Source organism: Hyla sarda, chromosome 12 (genome assembly GCF_029499605.1).
Source record: "Hyla sarda isolate aHylSar1 chromosome 12, aHylSar1.hap1, whole genome shotgun sequence".
Taxonomy (NCBI): Eukaryota; Metazoa; Chordata; class Amphibia; order Anura; family Hylidae; genus Hyla; species Hyla sarda.
Genome location: NC_079200.1, coordinates 16759486 through 16782081, shown reverse-complemented (window position 1 = coordinate 16782081; position 22596 = coordinate 16759486). Strand labels below are relative to the sequence as shown.

At 46.6% G+C, this 22596-nt stretch overlaps 1 protein-coding gene across 3 annotated transcripts in view; it reads right to left on the bottom strand.

Moving 5' to 3' along the window:
• RUNDC1 (RUN domain containing 1) overlaps positions 1–22596 on the bottom strand; it is a 97180-nt gene that overhangs the window by 25883 nt on the left and 48701 nt on the right. For 2 of the 3 annotated variants that reach the window (XM_056547611.1, XM_056547610.1), the window contains exons 4-5: positions 5900–6058; positions 649–847 (exon numbers count right to left, since the gene is read on the bottom strand). In XM_056547611.1, the coding sequence (XP_056403586.1) occupies positions 649–847; positions 5900–6058 (358 nt within the window). Of the gene's footprint in view, positions 1–648; positions 848–5899; positions 6059–20285; positions 20804–22596 lie in introns of those variants that run through there. The other variant, XM_056547608.1, reaches the window with a different exon arrangement.

The following is a 22596-nucleotide window of genomic DNA, read 5'->3' as shown; positions in this document are numbered from 1 at the left end:
ATGTGGGGGCAACTATACCGCCAACCTAATGTGGGGGCAACTATACCGCCAACCTAATGTGGGGGCAACTATACCGCCAACCTAATGTGGGGGCAACTATACTGCCAACCTAATGTGGGGGCAACTATACTGCCAACCTAATGTGGGGGCAACTATACTGCCAACCTAATGTGGGGGGAATTACAACCTAATGTGGGAGAATTATACCGCCAACCTAATGTGGGGGAACTATACTGCCAACCTTATGTGTGTGTGTGTGTGGGGGGGGGTAACTATGCTGACAACCTAATGTGGAGGGAACTATGCTGACAACCTAATGTGGGGGGGAACTATCCTGAGAACCTAATGTGGAGGGAACTATGCTGACAACCTATTGTGGGGGAACTATGCACATAACCTAATGTGGGGGGGAACAATGGTAAGGTACCGTATCGCGGTATAGGGGTAGTCTTATATGGTGATTATATCCCAAATTCTGTATTTTAACTGTCGTCTTATATGCCAGAAAATACGGTAGGAATTATTCAATTACATGGAGTGTATTTACTACATTATTTTATTTTGTCTTGAACCACTACTAGTATTATATTTTGAATAAAAATATATATTTAACTGGAATATGTTTTTCTTGATTTTCCTGTTTCTGACCTTGAATGAATTTTATGAACATCTCGAGGTCTCGGATCTGGGTTTTAAGCTGGTCCACTAGTTGTTCTTTCACCCGCGCAGGATTGACGATCTGAGCGATGGCGGCATCCACTCTTTGGCGCAGTTCTTCAGGGGACAAGCAGCCGATATCTTCATTTAAATTGACATCCAGTTTCTTTATTAACTCATCGATGATCACCTACGGGAGGACGATAATTTATTATATGCATTAAAGGGGTACTCCGTTGTAAAGGATCAGAGATTAGAGGTCGGATAGCAGTGGCCCCCCCCCGCAGCACCTGGCATTCTAAACAAATGCTGGGTTCCTACGGCAGTGGTCGTGAAGTCATGGCCAAACTCTCTCGTGACGTCAGCTTGCACGCCCTCTCCTATAGACATGTATGGAAGGCGCATGGAGTAACGGCACGAGAGGGCGTGGCCGTGATGTCACCGGAGTACTCCTTTAAGTGGATTTAACAAAATTAGTGACATCAATTATTTAAGAGGACGGTCACTTAGAGCTAGGGATATCCTGACATTGATACTGGTATCGGTATCGGGACCGATACTGGACATTTGCACGAGCACTTGTACTGGTGAAAATGTCCCCAATACCCTAATCCGATACATGCCAGCGGGACTCCCTCCGACAGGTATCACGGAGGTGGGATAAGCCGCCTGCACTCTCCGCCTGGATCAACTCCCCTGCGCCCACTCCCGACCCCCATTAACCTTCTAAAAGTCCTGAAGTTAACTGCCGGTTAGCTCAGAAATGCTGATCGGGATCACTGTGGTGAAATCGCAGTGTCCCGATCAGCTGAAAGGAAGGCCGGAGGTCCCTTACCATTCTCCGTGCCGTTCGATCGTCGCTTCTTTACTGCAGCCAGCCATGTCAGGCATTAGTATTGGAGCGATGATAACACTGATCAATGCAATGCTATGGCATCAGTGTATGCAATCTACAGATTGCATGTAATAGTCCTCTATGGGGACTAAAAAATTGTGGAAAAAAAAAAGTGTAATAAATAATAAATATACATGTGAATTAACCCCTTCCCTATTAAACATTTTTAATCACCCCCTTTTTAAAAAAGTTTTATTAATATAAAAAAGCCCCTTCTCTTATAAAAAGTAGAAAAACATACCCCTTTTTGTTTCCCTTTAAAGAAGAAAAAAAAAAAAAAAACTGTCACGTGACATTGAAAAAGTATTGGTAATGGTATCGGTAAGTAGTACTTAAAAAAATAAAGTATCGGTACTCGTACTTGGTCTTAAAAAATTTTTATCGGGACATCCCTACTAAGAGCAGTTCCCTCTAGAATGGGGTGAAGTAAGGTGATGGCAAATAGCTACGACAGTACATCACTGACCCCTTAAAGGGGTAGTCCAGTGGTGAAAAACTTATCCCCTATCCTAAGGATAGGGGATAAGTTTGAGATCGTGGGGGGTCTGACCGCTGGGGCCACCTGCGATCTCTCTGCACGGGGGCCAGGCTCTCCGGCCAGATAGCGGGTGTCGACCCCTGCACGAAGCGGCGGCCGACACGCCCCCTCAATACATCTCTATGGCAGAGCCGGAGATTGCCGAAGGCAGCGCTTCGGCTCTGCCATAGAGTTGTATTGAGGTGGCGTGTCGGCCGCCACTTCGTGCGGAGGTTGACACGCCCCCTTCCCGCGGGCTGTCGGGGCTCCGTACAGGAGATCGCAGGGGGCCCCAGCGGTCGGATCCCCCGCGATCTCAAACTTATCCCCTTAGGATAGGGGATAAGTTGTTCACCACTTGTTCACTACTGGACTACTCCTTTAAAAAAACACATTCAGATTTGGCCTTGTAGACACGGCCAATTTTTATTTTTGCGTCTTTTCTTCCTCGCTCTAATTTTCCCATCCACAGACACGAGGACTTGACTATTTGTACTTTGTAATGAGTCCTTTCACTTTACCTCAAAAGGTATGGAAAAAAATAAAATTCTATTTTTCTATTTCCATATTAAAAGGCAACAAATATGTTTTATTATTATAATTTTGTTTATGAGAAAAGGGTAGTTAATTTTTTTTTTTTTTTTTTAAGGGGAGAGGGTTTTTTATATTTTTTAAAAACTTTATTTTTATTATCTTATTTACACATTTTAAAAGACCTGTTCACCCGCAATATACTGGGTTACAGTGGGGGTGAACAACATTAAAAACATGAGTCACTTACTTTAAATTAGCAGGTTCTCATGTCCTAGTGATGTGAGAGTGAAGACATTTGCATATTCATCACGGAGGAGGGTCAGGGGCGGTGGATATTAAAGGGGTACTCCCGTGGAAAACCTTTTATTTATTTATTTTTTAAATCAACTGGTGCCAGAAAGTTAAACAGAATTGTAAATCACTACTATTAAAAAATCTTAATCCTTCCAGTACTTTTTAGGGGCTGTATACTAAAGAGAAATCCAAAAAAGAAATGCATTTCCTCTGATGTCATGACCACAGTGCTCTCTGCTGACCTCTGCTGTCCATTTTAGGAACTGTCCAGAGCAGCATATGTTTGCTATGGGGATTTTCCTCTGCTCTGGACAGTTCCTAAAATGGACAGCAGAGGTCAGCAGAGAGCACTGTGGTCATGACATCAGAGGAAATGCATTTCTTATTTGGATTTCTCTTTAGTATACAGCCCTTAAAAAGTACTGGAAGGATTAAGATTTTTTAATAGAAGTGATTTACAAATCTGTTTAACTTTCTGGCACCAGTTAATTAAAAAATAAATAAATAAATACGTTTTCCACGGGAGTACCCCCTTTAAGGAGGCAGGTGAACTCGGCAAGCCGGCTCCCCTCCTCCATTGCGCACAGCAGCACAATAGCAATGGATAAAAAAAAAAAAACTCAGCAACTACACAACCAATTAATGTAAGTGACCAATGTTTTTAATGCTGTTCCCCTGCACTATAACCCAGTATATTTGGTTTAGTGTGGGTGAACAGGCTGTCAGTGTTCCTTTAAGTCCCCTTAGGGTAAGCAATCTTTAGATTGCTGAAACTCAACAATGCTATTATCAGGGCTACAGCCGGCACGAAGCAGGTGAGTGGACTCCGGTTGGCATGTAAACTGAGCTGACATTAAGCAGAGCTGACATTAGGCATCTTAAGTGCCATAATCACTATTGTTTACAGAACCTAAAGGGGTACTCCGCCCCTAGACATCATATTCCCTATCCATAGGATAGCCGCTGGGGACCCCCGCTATCTCCGTGCTGCACCCGGCGTTCGTTTAGAGTGTTAAGAGGCTCGGGACATCACGGCCGCGCCACGCCCGCGATATCATGGCCATGCCCCCTCAATGCAAGTCTATGGGAGGGGGCGTGTCACGACCCCCTCCCATAGACTTGCATTGAGGGGGCATGGCCGTGATGTCACGAGCCTCCACCCGCATCGCCAGTCATCCGGCACAGAGCGAAGTTCGCTCCGTGCACCGGATGTCTGGGGTGCCGCAGCCGAGATCGCGGGGGTCCCCAGAGGCGAGACCCCCACGATTAGACATCTTATCTCCTATCCTTTGGATAGGGGATAAGATGTCTAGGGTCAGAGTACCCCTTTAAGGGGTTAATTGTGTGATAACGGATGTCCGCCATTAGCAGCCGTCACTTATAGTCTATCAAGCGAGTGCGTTAAGTACCAGGTCACCAGGATGTAGGTCGTCTAGGGGTTAAGGTTCCCTATGGATACTGTACTTGTGGGGGCAATACTGCGCCTTTGTGCCCACTATTTACACCAGTATATCCCAGTATGCCACCAGCTGTTGCAAAACAACAGCTCTTAGTATGCTGGGAGTTGTAGTTTTTTTTTTTTTTTTTTTTTTTTATGAACTGGTGCCAGAAAGTTAAACAGATTTATAAATTACTTCTATAAAAAAAATCTTAATCCTTCCAGTACTTATTAGCACCAGTTCATTAACAAAAAAAAAAGTTTTTCACCGGAGAACCCTTTTAACCTCTTAAGGACGTAGGGCGTACCTGTACGCCCTACGCCATGTTCCGGTAAATAAAACGCGGGGTCGCGCAGTGGTCGGTCATACCAGGTCGGTCCCGGCGGCTAATGATAGCCGGGACCCTGGGCTAATAAGCGTGCGGCACAGATCGTTGTGCCGCACGCTATTAACCCTTTAAGCTTTAATTTTAAAATTAAAGTGAAAGCTTCCCAGCGGCTCAGTTGGGCTGATCGGGACCATCGAGATAAAATCACGATGTCCCGATCAGCTAGCACCCGAGCGGAGGTCCCCTTACCTTGCTCCGCCGCGTCCGATCGGCGATTGATTGCTCCTGAGATACAGGCTTGAGCAATCGACCGCCTATAACACTGATCAATGCAAAGCTATAGCTTTGCAGTGAACAGAGTAAAAGATCAATGTGTGCAGTGTTATAGGTCCCTATGGGAGCTATAACACTGCAAAAAAAAAGTGTAAAAAAAAGTTAATAAAAGGTAATTTAAACCCTTCCCTAATAAAAGTTTGAATCACCCCACTTTTCCTATATAAAATAAAAAAAAATGTGTAAATAAAAATAAACATATGTGGTATCGCCGTGTGCGGAAATGTCCGAACTATAAAAATATATTGTTAATTAAACCGCACGGTCAATGGCGTACGCGCAAAAAATTATTCCAATGCCAAAATAGCGTATTTTTGGTCACTTTTTAGATCATGAAAAAATTAATAAAAAGCAATCAAAAAGTCCGATCAAAACAAAAATGGTACCAATAAAAACTTCAGATTACGGCGCAAAAAATGAGCCATCATACCGGCCCGTACACTGAAAAATAAAAAAGTTATAGGGGTCAGAAGATGAGAATATTTAACGTATACATTTTCCTGCATGTAGTTATGATTTTTTTCAGAAGTGCGACAAAATCAAACCTATATAAGTAGGGGATCATTTTAATCGTATGGACCTACAGAATAAGTGAACTGCGTAGAAACGGAAGCCCCCAAAATTTACAAAATGGCATTTTTTCTTCAATTTGGTCGCATAATGAATTTTTTTTCCGTTTCGCTGTGAATTTTGGCAAAATGACTGATGTCACTGCAAAGTAGAATTGGTGGCGCAAAAAATAAGCCATAATATGGAATTTTATGTGCAAAATTGAAAGCGTTATGATTTTTAGAAGGTGATGAGGAAAAAATGAAAATGCAAAAAAATTGAAAAACCCTGCGTCCTTAAGGGGTTAATATATATGTATTATATTAATTTATAGTATCTAAAGAGCCGCTTACCCGTTGTCTCTCCATGACCATAGATTGGGGTAGAGAGTCATAGTTTCCCTCTTGGTACGCGAACGTCTCCAGATCATCGAGTTGTGTCTTGAGCTGCACAATAAGTTCTCGCTGCTTTTTCCTCTGCGCCTCAATACGTTCCCTCTTCTCCCATTCACTCTACACAACAAACAAGAAGAAGGACGATTATTGTAGAATACGATTCAAAAGAACAACAATACCAAAACACTGACCCTAGGAAAAAACTTACCGATTCCAATATTGCCAATAGATTCAACGTTAATACCTTATCGGAGCGGACGTTTTCCCCGGTCTCAGTTTAAATGGTATCCGTCTCCTTGGTAACCGGCGCCATTACATTTCAGTGCGGGGTCTCACACGGTTACCTAGGAGACCAAGCTTTGGCTCATGACACGTTTTAACATTTTCTGGGACCAGGGCAAACGGTTGTTCCCATAAGGTATTTACATACTGAATACTTAAAGGGGTACTCCGCCCCTAGACATCTTATCCTTCTGATCGCGGGGGGGCCCGCTGCTCTGGACCCCTGCTATCTCCCTGCTGCACCTGGCGTTCTTTTAGAGCGTCGGGTGCAGCGCCGGAGGCTCGTGACATCGCAGCCACACACCCTCAATGCAAGTCTATGGGAAGGGGCGTGACGGTTGTCACACCCCTTCCCATAGACTTGCAATGAGGGGACATGGCTGTGGAGTCACGGGCTTCCACCCTGCATCACCAGTCTTCCAGCACAGAGCGAAGTTTGCTTCGTGCATGGATGCCTAGGGTGCCACAGCCGAGAACGAGGGGGTGTCCAGTGGTGGGACCCCCGCGATTTGACATCTTATCCTCTATCCTTAGGGGCTAGTTTGAAAGATGGCGGATAAGATGGCAGCTGGAGGTCTCTCCCTTATCTCTGTGCAGCTCGGAGCTTCAGGAAGACTGTACAAGCAAAGCACTGATAACCAGGGCTGGTACAAGGATTTTTGCCACCGTAAGGAAAAGCTAATTTTGCCGCCCCCTTGACTCCGCCCATTGGCCGGCCCATTGACACACCCCACCTTACTACTGGGGTGACACACTGTAACAAACCTCCTCCTCATGCTGCTGGCTGAGCGAGTGGTTCGGAAGCTGGTTGACTAACTTTCTTGCGGAAGGCAGAGCGGCGCCCGACCCCCCCCCCCCCATCAAGAGGATGCTCTAGGCAGCTGCCTATTTTGCCTATAGGCAGAGCCAGCCCTGTCGATAACAGTGTTGATAACTGCTATGCTATGTTTGGTGTCGCCCACACGCGATAATCAGGACTGGCCCCCGTCTCTTCCGTCTCGGAACAGTATACTTACAAGACGACCAGGAAGTGGGGCAGAACAGGAAGAACCTTTTTTGCTCCCCGAACAACCCCTTTTGAGGCAGTGTATTAATTATATATATATCTTTTTTTTTTTTTTTTCCTTATTAGATCCAGATACTGAAGCATACTTTTTTTTTTTCCAATCGGTTTCTCTTTCCTGATTATAATTAATATATATATATATATATATATATATATATATATATATATATATATATATATTTATTTATTTTATTTATTTTTTGCATTGTTATGGTGGCAGACATCTTGCCTGAGCTGTGATTATCAGCATTTGTGATATGCTTTACAGGAGGACCCATGGACATAGACAACTGTAGACAGGACCTGTCCCATTCAGATGAATGAGAGACATTACTGGACATTCTCTGTGATCTTTTCACATTCTACAGGGAAGTGGGAGGCTGAGCTTCAGCTATGGTGAATGGTGGTGGATCCAGTGTTATCTATATACTGCTGTCACTTTTTACTCTACTCCTGTCTGCACTGAAAAGAAAGGCATTACTGGGAAAAGATCTGTACAGAACAAGACGTCTCAGCTTAGTTTTAGCCCTAGTGACCAGAATGGGAACTGCAAGATATTAGAATTATTTTAAAATCTAGATTGTAAAATTAGAAAAAAATATCATCAAAAATTCTTTAAAAATATGGTTTAAACAATGGGTCACTTTCTGATTACACATTCCTTCATGTCTTTATCAGGAGATTTTCGTTAAAGGGGTACTCTGGTGGAAAACATTTTATTTTTATTTTAATTTTTTTAAATCAACTGGTGCCAGAAAGTTAAACAGATTTGTAAATTACTTCTATTAAAAAAATCTGTACTTATTAGCTGCTGCGGAAATTATTTTCTTTTCATCATGAGCACAGTGCTCTCTGCTGACATCTCTGTCCATTTTAGGAACTGTCCAGAGTAAAAGGAAATCCCCATAGCAAACATATGCTGTTCTGGACAGTTCCTAAAATGGACAGAGATGTCAGCAGAGAGCACTGTGGTCATGATGTCAGCAGAGAGCTCTGTGTTTCAAAAAGATAAGAATTTCCGCTGTAGTATTCAGCAGCTAATAAGTACAGGAAGGATTAAGATTTTTTAATAGAAGTAATTTACAAATCTGCTTAACTTTCTGCCCCCCCCCCCCCCCCAAAAAAAAAATGAAGTTTTTCACCGGAGTACCCCTTTAAGCAGCTGTATGCTACAGAGGAAATTATTTTCTTTTTGAATTTCTTTTTTGTCTTGTCCACAGTGCTCTCTGCTGACACCTAATGCCCGTATCAGGAACTTTCCAGAGCAGCATAGCTTTGCTATGGGAATTTTCTCCTGCTCTGGACAGTTCCTGATACGGGCATCAGGTGTCAGCAGAGAGCACTGTGGACAAGATAAAAAAGAAATTCAAAAAGAAAAGAATTTCCTCTGTAGCATACAGTCACTAATAAGTACTGGAAGGGAAAAGATTTTTAAATAGAAGTCATTTACAAATCTGTTTAAATTTATGGCACCAGTTGATTTAACAAAAAATTTTTCCACCGGAGTACCCCTTTAAACAGACAAAGCATCAATGGACCAGAAAGAAAAATGTATTGAAAAATCATAACAAGACACTTACCAGTTCCTGCACCAGAGAAGCATTAAAAAGGAAAAGAAGAGCGTCCATTATAGCAATAAGTACAAGCACAACAGGTTCTAGGTGCTGATAGCAGAGGCGGCGTGTTGTTTGTATAATGTCATTACTCATAGCAGTCGCAGGATTTTACCGCCAGGAGCCAATCATTCTGACATCTCTACATATGGAAATGGTGCCGAGCCACAGAAAGGATCCAAGTACAATAGAAAACATCTATTCTATACTAGAATTAAGGTCAAGGTGCAGTCCGATCCACACCCAAAATAGCGAGGGAAATCGGATTAGGATCGGAACGGTGGAAACTGCTGCAAACAGGGGGTCTGGTTCTGGAGTAACCAAGTATTGCCAGGTCGATCGTGCCAGGACAAGCACTGTTTAGTAGGTGACGTCACGCCCCCTCAACGAAAGTCTATGGGAAGAGGGTGCGACGGCCGTCACGCCCCCATCCCATAGTGTTGACGTTACGAGAGGCGGTCCTGAACACGGAAGCCCGCACACAGCCGCTCGGAACAATAAGCTTCCGGACGCTGGGGAGCGGAGCTCCGAAAGCAGGGCAGCGGAGTACCCCTTTAAAGGGGTACTCCACTGCTCAGCGTTTGGAACAAACTGTTCCGAACGCTGAAGCCGGGAGCTCCTGACGTCATAGCCCCAACCCCTCATGAGGTCACGCCCTGCCCCCTCAATGCAAGTTTATGGGAGGGGGCGTGACGGCCGTCACGCCCCCTCCCATGGACTTGCACTGAGGGGGCGGGGCGAGACATCATGAGGGGGCAGGCGTGACATCACGAGCTCCCGGCTCCAGCGTTCGTAACAGTTTGTTCCAAACGCTGAGCAGAGAAATACCCCTTTAAATCGACTGGTGCTGGAAAGATTTGTAAATTGCTTCTATCTAAAAATCTTAATCCTTTCAATACTTCTCACCTACTGTATACTACAGAGGAAGTTGTGTAGTTCTTTCTAGTCTGACTACGGTGCTTTCTGCTGTCCATGTCAGGAACTGTCCAGTGCAGGAGCGAATCCCCATAGCAAACCTATCTTGCTCTGGACAGTTCCTGACATGGACAGAGGTGTCAGCAGAGAGCACTGTGGTCAGCCTGGAAAGAACTACACAACTTCCTCTGGAACATACAGCAGCTGATAAGTACTGGAAGGATTGAGATTTTTATATAGAAGTAATTTATAAACCTTTTATAACTTTCCGGCACCAGTTGATTTCAAAAACAGTTTTTTTTCCCCTCCCTACGGAGTACCCCTTTAACTTTTGACTACATAACTTTATCATGCAACAGAATGAATATTTGGCATGAGAACATAGCCACCAAACAGCTCCTCACTGCTCAGCTTCCTGGACCAGCGTTACTGTGGAGGGAGAATGCACCAGGAGAATTTTGGGGCTACTTAAATATTGAAGGAAGTTATGCTTTAATCCAAGGCTTGACAAATCCCAGGCACCGGGTCCCCACTGCAACTAAGAATTTTGTTGTGGCGCCTAGATTTTTGTCAGCCCTTTCCAGTAGCAGTTGTCTTTAAAAACACACACACACACAAAAAAAAAAAAAAAAACACAAAAAAAAAAAAAAAAAAAGGCCCAACAGTTTTAATTACCTAGGCCTCCATTCTCACACCGATCTCCCAGTCCGCCTCTGGTTGGCGCTACAGTGTAACATTAGAAGCAGATGTCATGTGAACAGCAGCTGCTGATTGGCTGCAGAAGTCATGAGACATCCGCTGCTCATGTAACACCAGAGCGCCGACTGGAGGTAAAAAGGGGGATCAGTATGGAGGTAAGTAAAACAGTTTGTATTTTTTCAAAGATGAGGGGACACTGATGGATGTGACACAGGGAGAAATAAGGGGTGACTTATGATTGTGACAGAGGGAGAGATGAAGAAACACTAAAGACCATGACACAGAGAGACGTGATGGGACAGTCACAACTGTGACAGAGAGAGATGAGGGGACAGTAATGACTGTGACACAGGGAGATGAAGTGGCCACTAATGACTGTGACATTGAGAGATGAGGGGGACAGTAATGACTGACACGGAAAGATGAGGGGACAGTAATGACTGTGACACGGGGAGATGAGGGAACAGTAATGACTGTGTGACACAGAGAGATGAGGGAACAGTAATGACTGTGACACAGAGAGATGAGGGAACAGTAATGACTGTGATACAGAGAGATGAGGGGGCATTAATTACTGTGACACAGAGAGATCAGGGGACTGACACCTAGATGAGGGGGGCACTAATGACTGTGACACAGGGGAAGATGAGGGGACACTAATGACCATGACACAGAGAGATGAGGGGGCACTAATGACTGTGATACAGGGGAAGATGAGGGGACACTAATGACTGTGATACAGAGAGATGAGGGGACAGTAATGACTGTGATACAGAGAGATGAGGGGACAGTAATGACTGTGATACAGAGAGATGAGGGGACAGTAATGACTGTGATACAGAGAGATGAGGGGGCAGTAATGACTGTGATACAGAGAGATGAGGGGACAGTAATGACTGTGATACAGAGAGATGAGGGGACAGTAATGACTGATACAGAGAGATGAGGGGGCAGTAATGACTTGATACAGAGAGATGAGGGGACAGTAATGACTGATACAGAGAGATGAGGGGGCAGTAATGACTGTGATACAGAGAGATGAGGGGGCAGTAATGACCATGACACAGAGAGATGAGGGGGGCAGTAATGACTGTGATACAGAGAGATGAGGGGGCAGTAATGACTGTGACACAGAGAGATGAGGGGGCAGTAATGACTGTGATACAGAGAGATGAGGGGGCAGTAATGACTGTGATACAGAGAGATGAGGGGGCAGTAATGACTGTGATACAGAGAGATGAGGGGGCAGTAATGACTGTGATACAGAGAGATGAGGGGACAGTAATGACTGATACAGAGAGATGAGGGGGACACTAGTGACTGTGATACAGAGAGATGAGGGGGCAGTAATGACTGTGATACAGAGAGATGAGGGGGCAGTAATGACTGTGATACAGAGAGATGAGGGGGCAGTAATGACCATGACACAGAGAGATGAGGGGGCAGTAATGACTGTGATACAGAGAGATGAGGGGACAGTAATGACTGATACAGAGAGATGAGGGGGACACTAGTGACTGTGATACAGAGAGATGAGGGGGCAGTAATGACTGTGATACAGAGAGATGAGGGGACAGTAATGACTGACACAGGGGGAGATGAGGGGGCAGTAATGACTGATCATATGAAGTCATGTTACGAGTGGCCCCCTGGCTCCTAAATTCATAACAACGTTCGGCTAGCCCCCTTTCTTGTGGGAGCACTCAGAAATCAGCCGGTTCACTGCAGGAATGTCAGCATTTCCCCAAATGTTGTATTACAAGGAAGTGTGAACGCTCCAAAACATGAAATTCCGGTTTGAGGTGGGGCTGCGCTTTGTTGCGGAGAGAGATGAAGGGCCGGAGCACTCGCCTGTGTACAAGCTGAGATTTCAGGGACTGCGGCTATATATACCTGCTGTTTATTCTACACGTGTCTATAGAGGGATCGGCATAGACGTCCCTGTATAAGCAAACATTACACGTTCATAGGTGGCTGTCAGACGACTAAGAGAGTAAGACATCATGGAGGGGGGGTGGGGTCTCCCCTTTGTGTCCCCTTTATGTGTTACACTTGCTAAAATAGAAGTCTATGGATACGTCGGGCCTTCAGCTGCTGCAAAACTACAACTCCGGACATGCTGGGAGCTGAAGTTTTGCAAAAGCTGGAGGCATACTGGTTGGGAAACACTGGGGTTGCCTAATGGAAATAGCTCAAGAGCGCGGTCTGCTAGGCTATCAAGTCTTGTTAAATTAGCGTATACCGTCACTATGCCACCAGTAGGATGGCGAGGTATACGGCGGTGCATTGCAATGCGTCCAATCACATTAACCCTTTCCCGACCCATGACATGCACGTACATAATGGGGCGAGTAAGGGAGTGGGATGCAGCTTCAGGAGTTGTGTCTGCCGATAACCACGGACATAGGCGATCATGCCGATGTCCTTCATGCAACAATGCCGATGTCCTTTAAATGCAACAATCAATGGCATTCAAACATTAAATCCCACTCATCCGTGGTGTCTAGTGGTTCCATTTGCTTTTTATAGAAGGGAACACGAATTATTGAAATTTGGTATCATTGGAATCGTTCCTACCCACAGAATGAAGTGAGCATGGAATTGGTGGGGGAGTCTATTGTACATATACAGGTAATTGTACAAAATATATAATGCAATATTAACACATTACAATCAGAGTGCCTACGTTTTGGATATTAAAGCTTAGCACATATATTAAAATTGATGGATGTATCCCTCTGATGACAACCTTATTCAGTGGAAGCCCAATGGCTAAGAGATATACAATCAAAGTTCAAGATGGTTCAGAAACTACTGTATAGGTGACTATCCCACCAAAAAGATGTCTTCAAAAGGTCAGTACACAACATATGACGACCTAATGGACCATGATGCAATGGAGATACCTCCTAGAAGACCCAGATATCTGAAGGGCCTAAAGAGAGGGTTAGTGCCAATGTAACTTGATAGAAAAATGCCACCCTCAATAGGGTCCCGGGTGATCTAGCAGATGAATGCCGGTAAATGGATGGGGGGGGGGGGGGGCAGGCAGAGATATTGCATGTGGATGATGATGGTGACCGGCTGGTGTCCGACCATTGTTTCCATTAAAGGCCATTAACCCCATTTTGTGGCTTACGTTTCCTTCCTTCTCACCTTCTGAGACCCCTGGTGGATTTTCCGAAGCATATTTGCCGCCGAAAATCCGCAGCGAATTTCTCTCTCATTGACTTCAATGGGTCAGCAGAAAAGCCTTAAAGGACATCTGCAGCGTGATTAACACTTATCCCCTATCCACAGGATAGGGGGATAAGTGTTTGATCGCGGGGGGTCCGACCGCTGGGACCCCCTGTGATCTCCTGTACGGGGCTGCGGCTGTCCCGTGCAGGGGGCATGCCAGCCGCAGCATGACGTTGCAGCCGGCACGCCTCCTCCATACATCTCTATCGGAGAGGCGGGGAGGCAGTGTTCGTGCCTCCCCCAATAGAACTGTATGGGGACGGGGAGGAGACGGGGCGTCACAGTTGACCTCTAGGTCAACGCTACGCACCTTAGCGCTCACTATGAGCGCTAATGGCGGCGCCCCGTTAGGGAGATCGCGGAGGGGTCCCAGCGGTCGGACCCCCCCGCGATCAAACACTTATCCCCTATCTTGTAGATAGGGGATAAGTGTATACTGCACTGCCGTTGTCCTTTAATAGTGGCAGATTTACTGATATTCAACGTGCACATTGAAGTTATTGATAGCAAAATCTGCTGCTGATTTTTTGCAGCAAATACGCTTTGGAAAATCTGCTAGAAAATCCGCCCATGTGAACGGGACCCTTAGGCCAGTGTTTCCCAATCAGGGTGCCTCCAGATGTTGCAAAACTACAACTCCCAGCATGCCTGGACAGCCTTTGGCAGCTTTTTGCTGTCCGGGCCTGCTGGGACTTGTAGTTTTGCAACACCTGGAGGCACCCTGGTTGGGAAACACTGCCTTAGGCTATGTTGAGACGGCGGAATTTCCGAGGGGAATCTGACGGAAAAGCTTCACTCGAGAATTCCGTTGCAGCAGAGTCTCATTGTTTTTAATGGGATTCTGCTGCACCGTGCGCACGGCGGAATTTCAGAAGCGGAGATATTTGCAGTGGAAATCTCGATTTTGGCCTCTGCCAAAATAAATTGACGTGTCAATCTTTTCTGTAGAATACGCTCGGGAATGCATTGCCGCCCGGCGGAAACTTTTTGGGCAGACATTCCGTAAAAATTCCACCATGCACACGGTGCAGCAGAATCCCTTAAAAACAATGAGACTCTGCTGCAACGGAATATCAAAGCGAAACTTTTCTGCCGGATTCCACTCGGAAATTCCGCCGTGTGAACATAACCTAAGGGTCGGTTCACACAGGTGAATTTTCTTGCAGATTTTCTGAAGTGTATTTGTTGCAGAAAATCTGAAGCAGATTTTGCTATCACTGACTTCAATGGGCACGCTGAATATCAGTAAATCTGCCACTATTGTGGATTTTCTGCTGACCCACTGAAATCAACGAGAGAGAAATTCGCTGCGGATTTTCGGTGGCAAATACGCTTCAGAAAATCCACACCTCTGTCCATGTCGGGAACTGTCCAGAGCAGGAGCAAATCCCCATAGCAAACCTCTCCTGCTCCGGTAGTTCCTGACATGGACAGAGGTGTCAGCAGAGAGCACTGTGGTCAGACTGGAAAGAACTACACAACTTCCTGTGGAGCATAGCTGGAGGACACAAGAAGGGTGCCTTACCTTCCTCCTGTGTGTCCGATCGCCGAATGACTGCTCAGTGCCTGAGATCCAGGCATGAGCAGTCAAGCAGCAGAATCATTGATCAATGTTATCCTATGGGATAACAATGATCAGTGTAAAAGATCAGTGTGTGCAGTGTTATAGGCCCTATGGGAGCTATAACACTGCAAAAAAAAAAAAAAAAAAAGTGAACAAAAATAAATAAATAAAGTGTATAAAGATCATTTAACCCCTTCCCTAATAAAAGTAAGAATAACCCCCATTTTCCCATAAAAAAAAAACAAAAAAAACCCTGTCAATAAAAAAAAAGACATATGTGGTATCGCCACGTGTGAAAATGTCCGAATTATAAAAATATATAGTTAATTAAACCGTACGGACAATGGCGTGCGCGCAAAAAAATTCGCATTTTGGTCACTTGTTATATCATGAAAAAATGAATAAAAAGTGATCAAAAAGTCCTATCAATACAAAAAGGGTACCGCTAAAAACTTCAGATCACGGCACAAAAAATGAGCCCTCATACCGCCCCGTATACGGAAAAATAAAAAAGTTATAGGTGTCAGAATATGACAATTTTAAACGTACACATTTTCCTGCATGTAGTTATGATTATTTCCAGGAGTACGACAAAATTAGGGATCGGCCGATATTCACGATTTTGTTATCGGCATCTAACCTTGCCGATAATGCGTCCAGTGCGTGCGCCCCCGATGAATATATTTGCAGCCCGGACATCCCTGTGTCCCGAAAGATGTTTTCGGGACACAGGGATGCCCCAGTCAACTCTCTGCGGCCCCACGTCAACTTTAAAAACGCAGCGGCCGCCGGGACGTCACTGACCATGCGCCCATAGCAACGGAGGCGCGGAGGAGTGGAACATGGAGGTGGAAGACGCGTGCTGGCCAGCATGGTAAGTGACCAGCGGCACGTCAGCTTCGGTTCTCAGACCACCGCTCCTCCGGCTGGTGGTCAGAGAACTGAAGTGGGGCAGTACACAGGCATAAAGCCTCCAGCCATACACTGTATATGGCTGAAGGCTGTATGTTTGTGGGGGAACCATACTGCACACCTAATGTGGGGGAACCATACTGCACACCTAATGTGGGGGAACCATACTGCACACCTAATGTGGGGGAACCATACTGCACACCTAATGTGGGGGAACCATACTGCACACCTAATGTGGGGGAACCATACTGCACACCTAATGTGGGGAGAACCATACTGCACACCTAATGTGGGGAGAACCATACTGCACACCTAATGTGGGGAGAACCATACTGCACCTAATGTGGGAGAACCATACTGCACACCTAATGTGGGGGAACCATACTGCACACCTAATGTGGGGGAACCATACTGCACACCTAATGTGGGGAGAACCATACTGCACACCTAATGTGGGGGAACCATACTGCACACCTAATGTGGGGGAACCATACTGCACACCTAATGTGGGGGAACCATACTGCACACCTAATGTGGGGGAACCATACTGCACACCTAATGTGGGGGAACCATACTGCACACCTAATGTGGGGGAACCATACTGCACACCTAATGTGGGGAGAACCATACTGCACACCTAATGTGGGGAGAACCATACTGCACACCTAATGTGGGGAGAACCATACTGCACACCTAATGTGGGGAGAACCATACTGCACACCTAATGTGGGGAGAACCATACTGCACACCTAATGTGGGGGAACCATACTGCACACCTAATGTGGGGAGAACCATACTGCACACCTAATGTGGGGAGAACCATACTGCACACCTAATGTGGGGAGAACCATACTGCACACCTAATGTGGGGGAACCATACTGCACACCTAATGTGGGGGAACCATACTGCACACCTAATGTGGGGGAACCATACTGCACACCTAATGTGGGGGAACCATACTGCACACCTAATGTGGGGAGAACCATACTGCACACCTAATGTGGGGAGAACCATACTGCACCTCTAATGTGGGGGAACCATACTGCACACCTAATGTGGGGGAACCATACTGCACACCTAATGTGGGGGAACCATACTGCACACCTAATGTGGGGGAACCATACTGCACACCTAATGTGGGGGAACCATACTGCACACCTAATGTGGGGGAACCATACTGCACACCTAATGTGGGGGAACCATACTGCACACCTAATGTGGGGGAACCATACTGCACACCTAATGTGGGGGAACCATACTGCACACCTAATGTGGGGAGAACCATACTGCACACCTAATGTGGGGAGAACCATACTGCACACCTAATGTGGGGAGAACCATACTGCACACCTAATGTGGGGAGAACCATACTGCACACCTAATGTGGGGGAACCATACTGCACACCTAATGTGGGGAGAACCATACTGCACACCTAATGTGGGGAGAACCATACTGCACACCTAATGTGGGGAGAACCATACTGCACACCTAATGTGGGGGAACCATACTGCACACCTAATGTGGGGGAACCATACTGCACACCTAATGTGGGGGAACCATACTGCACACCTAATGTGGGGGAACCATACTGCACACCTAATGTGGGGGAACCATACTGCACACCTAATGTGGGGGAACCATACTGCACACCTAATGTGGGGGAACCATACTGCACACCTAATGTGGGGGAACCATACTGCACACCTAATGTGGGGAGAACCATACTGCACCTAATGTGGGGAGAACCATACTGCACCTAATGTGGGGGAACCATACTGCACACCTAATGTGGGGGAACCATACTGCACACCTAATGTGGGAGAACTATACTGCACCTAATGTGCGGAGAACCATACTGCACACCTAATGTGGGGAGAACCATACTGCACACCTAATGTGGGGAGAACCATACTGCACACCTAATGTGGGGGAACCATACTGCACACCTAATGTGGGGGAACCATACTGCACACCTAATGTGGGGGAACAATACTGCACACCTAATGTGGGGGAACCATACTGCACACCTAATGTGGGGAGAACCATACTGCACACCTAATGTGGGGAGAACCATACTGCACACCTAATGTGGGGGAACCATACTGCACACCTAATGTGGGGGAACCATACTGCACACCTAATGTGGGGGAACCATACTGCACACCTAATGTGGGGGAACCATACTGCACACCTAATGTGCGGAGAACTATACTGCACACCTAATGTGGGGGAACCATACTGCACACCTAATGTGGGGAACTATACTGCACCTAATGTGGGGAGAACTATACTGCACCTAATGTGGGGAGAACTATACTGCACCTAATGTGGGGAGAACTATACTGCACCTAATGTGGGGAGAACTATACTGCACCTAATGTGGGGAGAACTATACTGCACCTAATGCGGGGAGAACTATACTGCACCTAATGCGGGGGAGAACTATACTGCACCTAATGCGGGGGAGAACTATACTGCACCTAATGCGGGGGAGAACTATACTGCACCTAATGTGGGGAGAACTATACTGCACCTAATGTGGGGAGAACTATACTGCACCTAATGTGGGGAGAACTATACTGCACCTAATGTGGGGGAACTATACTGCACCTAATGTGGGGGAACTATACTGCACCTAATGTGGGGGAACTATACTGCACCTAATGTGGGGAGAACTATACTGCACCTAATGTGGGGAGAACTATACTGCACCTAATGTGGGGGAACTGTACTGCACCTAATGTGGGGGAACTGTACTGCACCTAATGTGGGGGGAGACTATACTGCACCTAATGCGGGGGAGAACTATACTGCACCTAATGCGGGGGAGAACTATACTGCACCTAATGTGGGGGGAGACTATACTGCCAACAGAATATCGGTATAAGTTATCGGCCTGAAAGTTCACAGGTTATCGGTATCAGCTCTAAAAAAAAAATAAAAATCAACATCTGTCGATCCTTAGACAAAATCAAACCTATTTAAGGCTGGGTCCACACTACGTTTTGTCCCATACGGGAGCGCATACGGCAGGGGGGAGCTAAAACCTCGCGCTCCCGTATGTCATTCACTTCAATGAGCCGGCCGGAGGGAAACGTTCGGTCCGGTCGGCTCATTTTTGCGCTGTATGCGCTTTTACAACCGGACCTAAAACCGTGGTTGACCACAGTTTTAGGTCCGGGGGAAATGTGCATACTGCGCAAAAATGAGCCGACCGAACGTTTCCCTCCGGCCGGCTCATTGAAGTGAATGACATACGGGAGCGCGAGGTTTTAGCTCCCCCCTGCCGTATGCGCTCCCGTATAGGAGAAAACATGACGTGAACCAGCCTTAAGTAGGGGATCATTTTAATTGTATGAACCTACAGAATAAAGGGGTCATATTTACCAAAAAATTTACTGCGTAGAAACGGTAGCCCCCAAAATTTATAAAATTGTGTTTTCTCTACAATTTTGTCACACAATGATTTTTTTTTTTCCCCATTTCATCGTAAATTTTTGGGTAAAATGACTGATGTCATTATAAAGTAGAATTGGTCGCACAAAAAATAAGCCATCATATGGATTTTTAGGTGCAAAATTGAAAGAGTTATGATTTTTTTTAAAGGTGAGGAGTAGAGATGAGCGAACTTACAGTAAATTCGATTCGTCACGAACTTCTCAGCTCGGCAGTTGATGACTTATCCTGGGTAAATTAGTTCAGCTTTCAGGTGCTCCCTTGGGCTGGAAAAGGTGGATACAGTCCTAGGAAAGAGTCTCCTAGGACTGTATCCACCTTTTCCAGCCCACCGGAGCACCGGAAAGCTGAACTAATTTATGCAGGATAAGTCATCAACTGCCGAGCTGAGAAGTTCGTGACAAATCGAATTTACTGTAAATTCGCTCATCTCTAGTAAGGAGGAAAAAAGTGCAAAAACGGAATAATAAAAAAATAAAAAAAACAGGGTCCTTAAGGGGTTAATACCGTTCTATAAGGAGTATGAAGTGAAAGCTGCGCTGTGATTGGTTGGATTGTTATACAGTCAGGATGGCCCCGCCCCCTTGGCACTTACCGTGTCGTCCAGCTGCCCTGACGCCCCCCGCACCCCCTGCACATAGGGGCAGCCCTTGAAGGCGAAGTCCTCCAGCTCTGCCAGCAGCCGCTCCTTCTCCGCACCCTCCGCCCGCACGATCTGCTTCAGTCTGAACTGCACCTGAGCGAAGTGCGAGGTGAGGGCGAGCAGGGACGAGTTCAGCAGATCCTGCTCCTCCTCCAGCCGCCGCAGCTTCTCCCCCATCTCCAGCGACACCGACCCGGAGCGCCGCCGGCCTGCCTCCGCTCCCTCCACACCTCCTCCGCCGCTCCCGTCCGCTTCATCCGCCACCGCCCCGACCGGAGCCCAGCGTTCCCTGCTCATCGGCTCCCCGTCGGACATTGACAGCTCGTCGGCGGACATGGCGATGCGTCTTCCCCCTTGATGGAGCTAGGCCGCCATATTGGAATTCTAGCTGCTGACGTAAGCTCTAGAGCGCTGACATATGGCTGTTGCCATGGAGAAGTGACGCGTAGCCGCCTGCGCTGCTTCCTTGTGACGTCATAGCCCCGCCCTATTTACCTGTCATCAGAATCTTTGCGCTGTCTAAAGAGAAGATTCTCCTCGTTGCCAACAGCAACCAATCACAGCGCAGCTTTCCTTTCTCATTGCTCTGGTGAAATGAAAGCTGAGCTGTGATTGGTTGCTATGGGAAACAAACAATCTTATTTAAATGGGCACTGTCACCAACTTTATTTTTTGATATGTTGTAGTACTTATGTTATACAACATATCTCTAATATACTTTTATTTAATTTTTTTTCATTAAAAAGGTTTAATTTACATTTAAAAACCGGCTACTGAATAAGGACTGATTTTGGAGTGGCGATCAGTCTTTTTTCAGTTAGGCTGCACTCGCTCCCTGCCTGTCAATCAGACAGGCGGGAGCGAGCACATTGGCTCCCCGGCCACTGGCTGGGAGGCCACTCCTCCCGCACATTGCCGCCGCCTTGTTGCCGCCGCTGTCCCTGCATGCCCGCTGCCGGACTCTGCAGTAACTGCAAGTGTAATGAGGCAACGGGGTATGCGGGGCGGGGGCGGGGGATGAGGTAACGGGCTAGTGCCGTAGCGGGGGGGGGGGGGGGGGGAACGGGCTAGCAAAAAATGGTGGGAGCTACCCTTTAAAGGAATAGTCCAGTCCTGAAAAACTTATCCCCTATCCCAGTGGTCTACAACCTGCGGACCTCCAGATGTTGCAAAACTACAATACCCAGCATGCCCGGACAGCCATCGGCTGTCCGGGCATGCTGGGAGTTGTAGTTTTGCAACATCTGGAGGTCCGCAGGTTGAAGTCCACTGCCCTATCCTAAGGACAATGGATACATTTCAGATCGCGGGGGTCTGACTGCTGGGGGCCCCGCAATCTCCTGTACAGGGCCCCTGCAGCCCGAGGGAAGGGGGCATGTTGACCACCGCACAAAGCAGCGGCCAACAGGCCCCCTCAATACAACTCTATGGCAGAGCCGGAGACTGCCGAAGGCAGCGCTCCGGCCCTTCCATAGAGTTGCATTGAGGGGGCGTGTCAGCCGCCACTTCGTGCGGTGGTCAACACGCCCCATTCTCACGGGCTGCAGGGGCCCCGTACAGAAGATCATGGGGGCCCCAGCAGTCGGGCCCCCACGATCTGAAACATCCCCCTATCCTTAGGATAGGGAATACGTTTTTCAGGACTGAACTAATCCTTTAAAGGGGTTCTCCCTTGTTTATACTGTTTTTTGTTATTATGTTTGTGTGTTATGTGTGTATAAGTATGTGTTTTTTTATGTGTGTTGTGATTATGTATATATGTATTTTCTTACCTTTTGTGAAGATCCGGAAGCTGGCCCCTTTTTCTTCCAGCGGCTTGCTGTGTAACCTCGGCCTCCACCATGTTGTGTTCGGTAAGTGGGATGTCGGGGGGTGTGTTCTTGCTTCTGTCCTTCCTATCTTCTGACGTCCGAGGTGAATCTTTTCTTCCTGTTTCTTCCGTGGCTCAGCGACGAATCTGCGGCCTCTTCCGGCGCATGCGCAGGTAGTTGTTGTTTTTTTTTTTTACCCAAAAAGTTTTTTTTGTCTAATTGAGAAACTGTCTGCGCATGCGCGGGTACGCAAGTGCTACGCTAACAGCGTAGCGTACGTTAGGTCTACGCTAACAGCGTAGCTTCGCGCAAGCGCAGAGAGTTTGTCAATTAGACAAAAAAAACTTTATTGGTAAAAAAAAAAAATACCTGCGCATGCGCCGGAAGAGGCCGCAGATTCGTCACTGAGCCACGGAAGAAACAGGAAGAAAAGATTTGCCTCGGACGTCAGA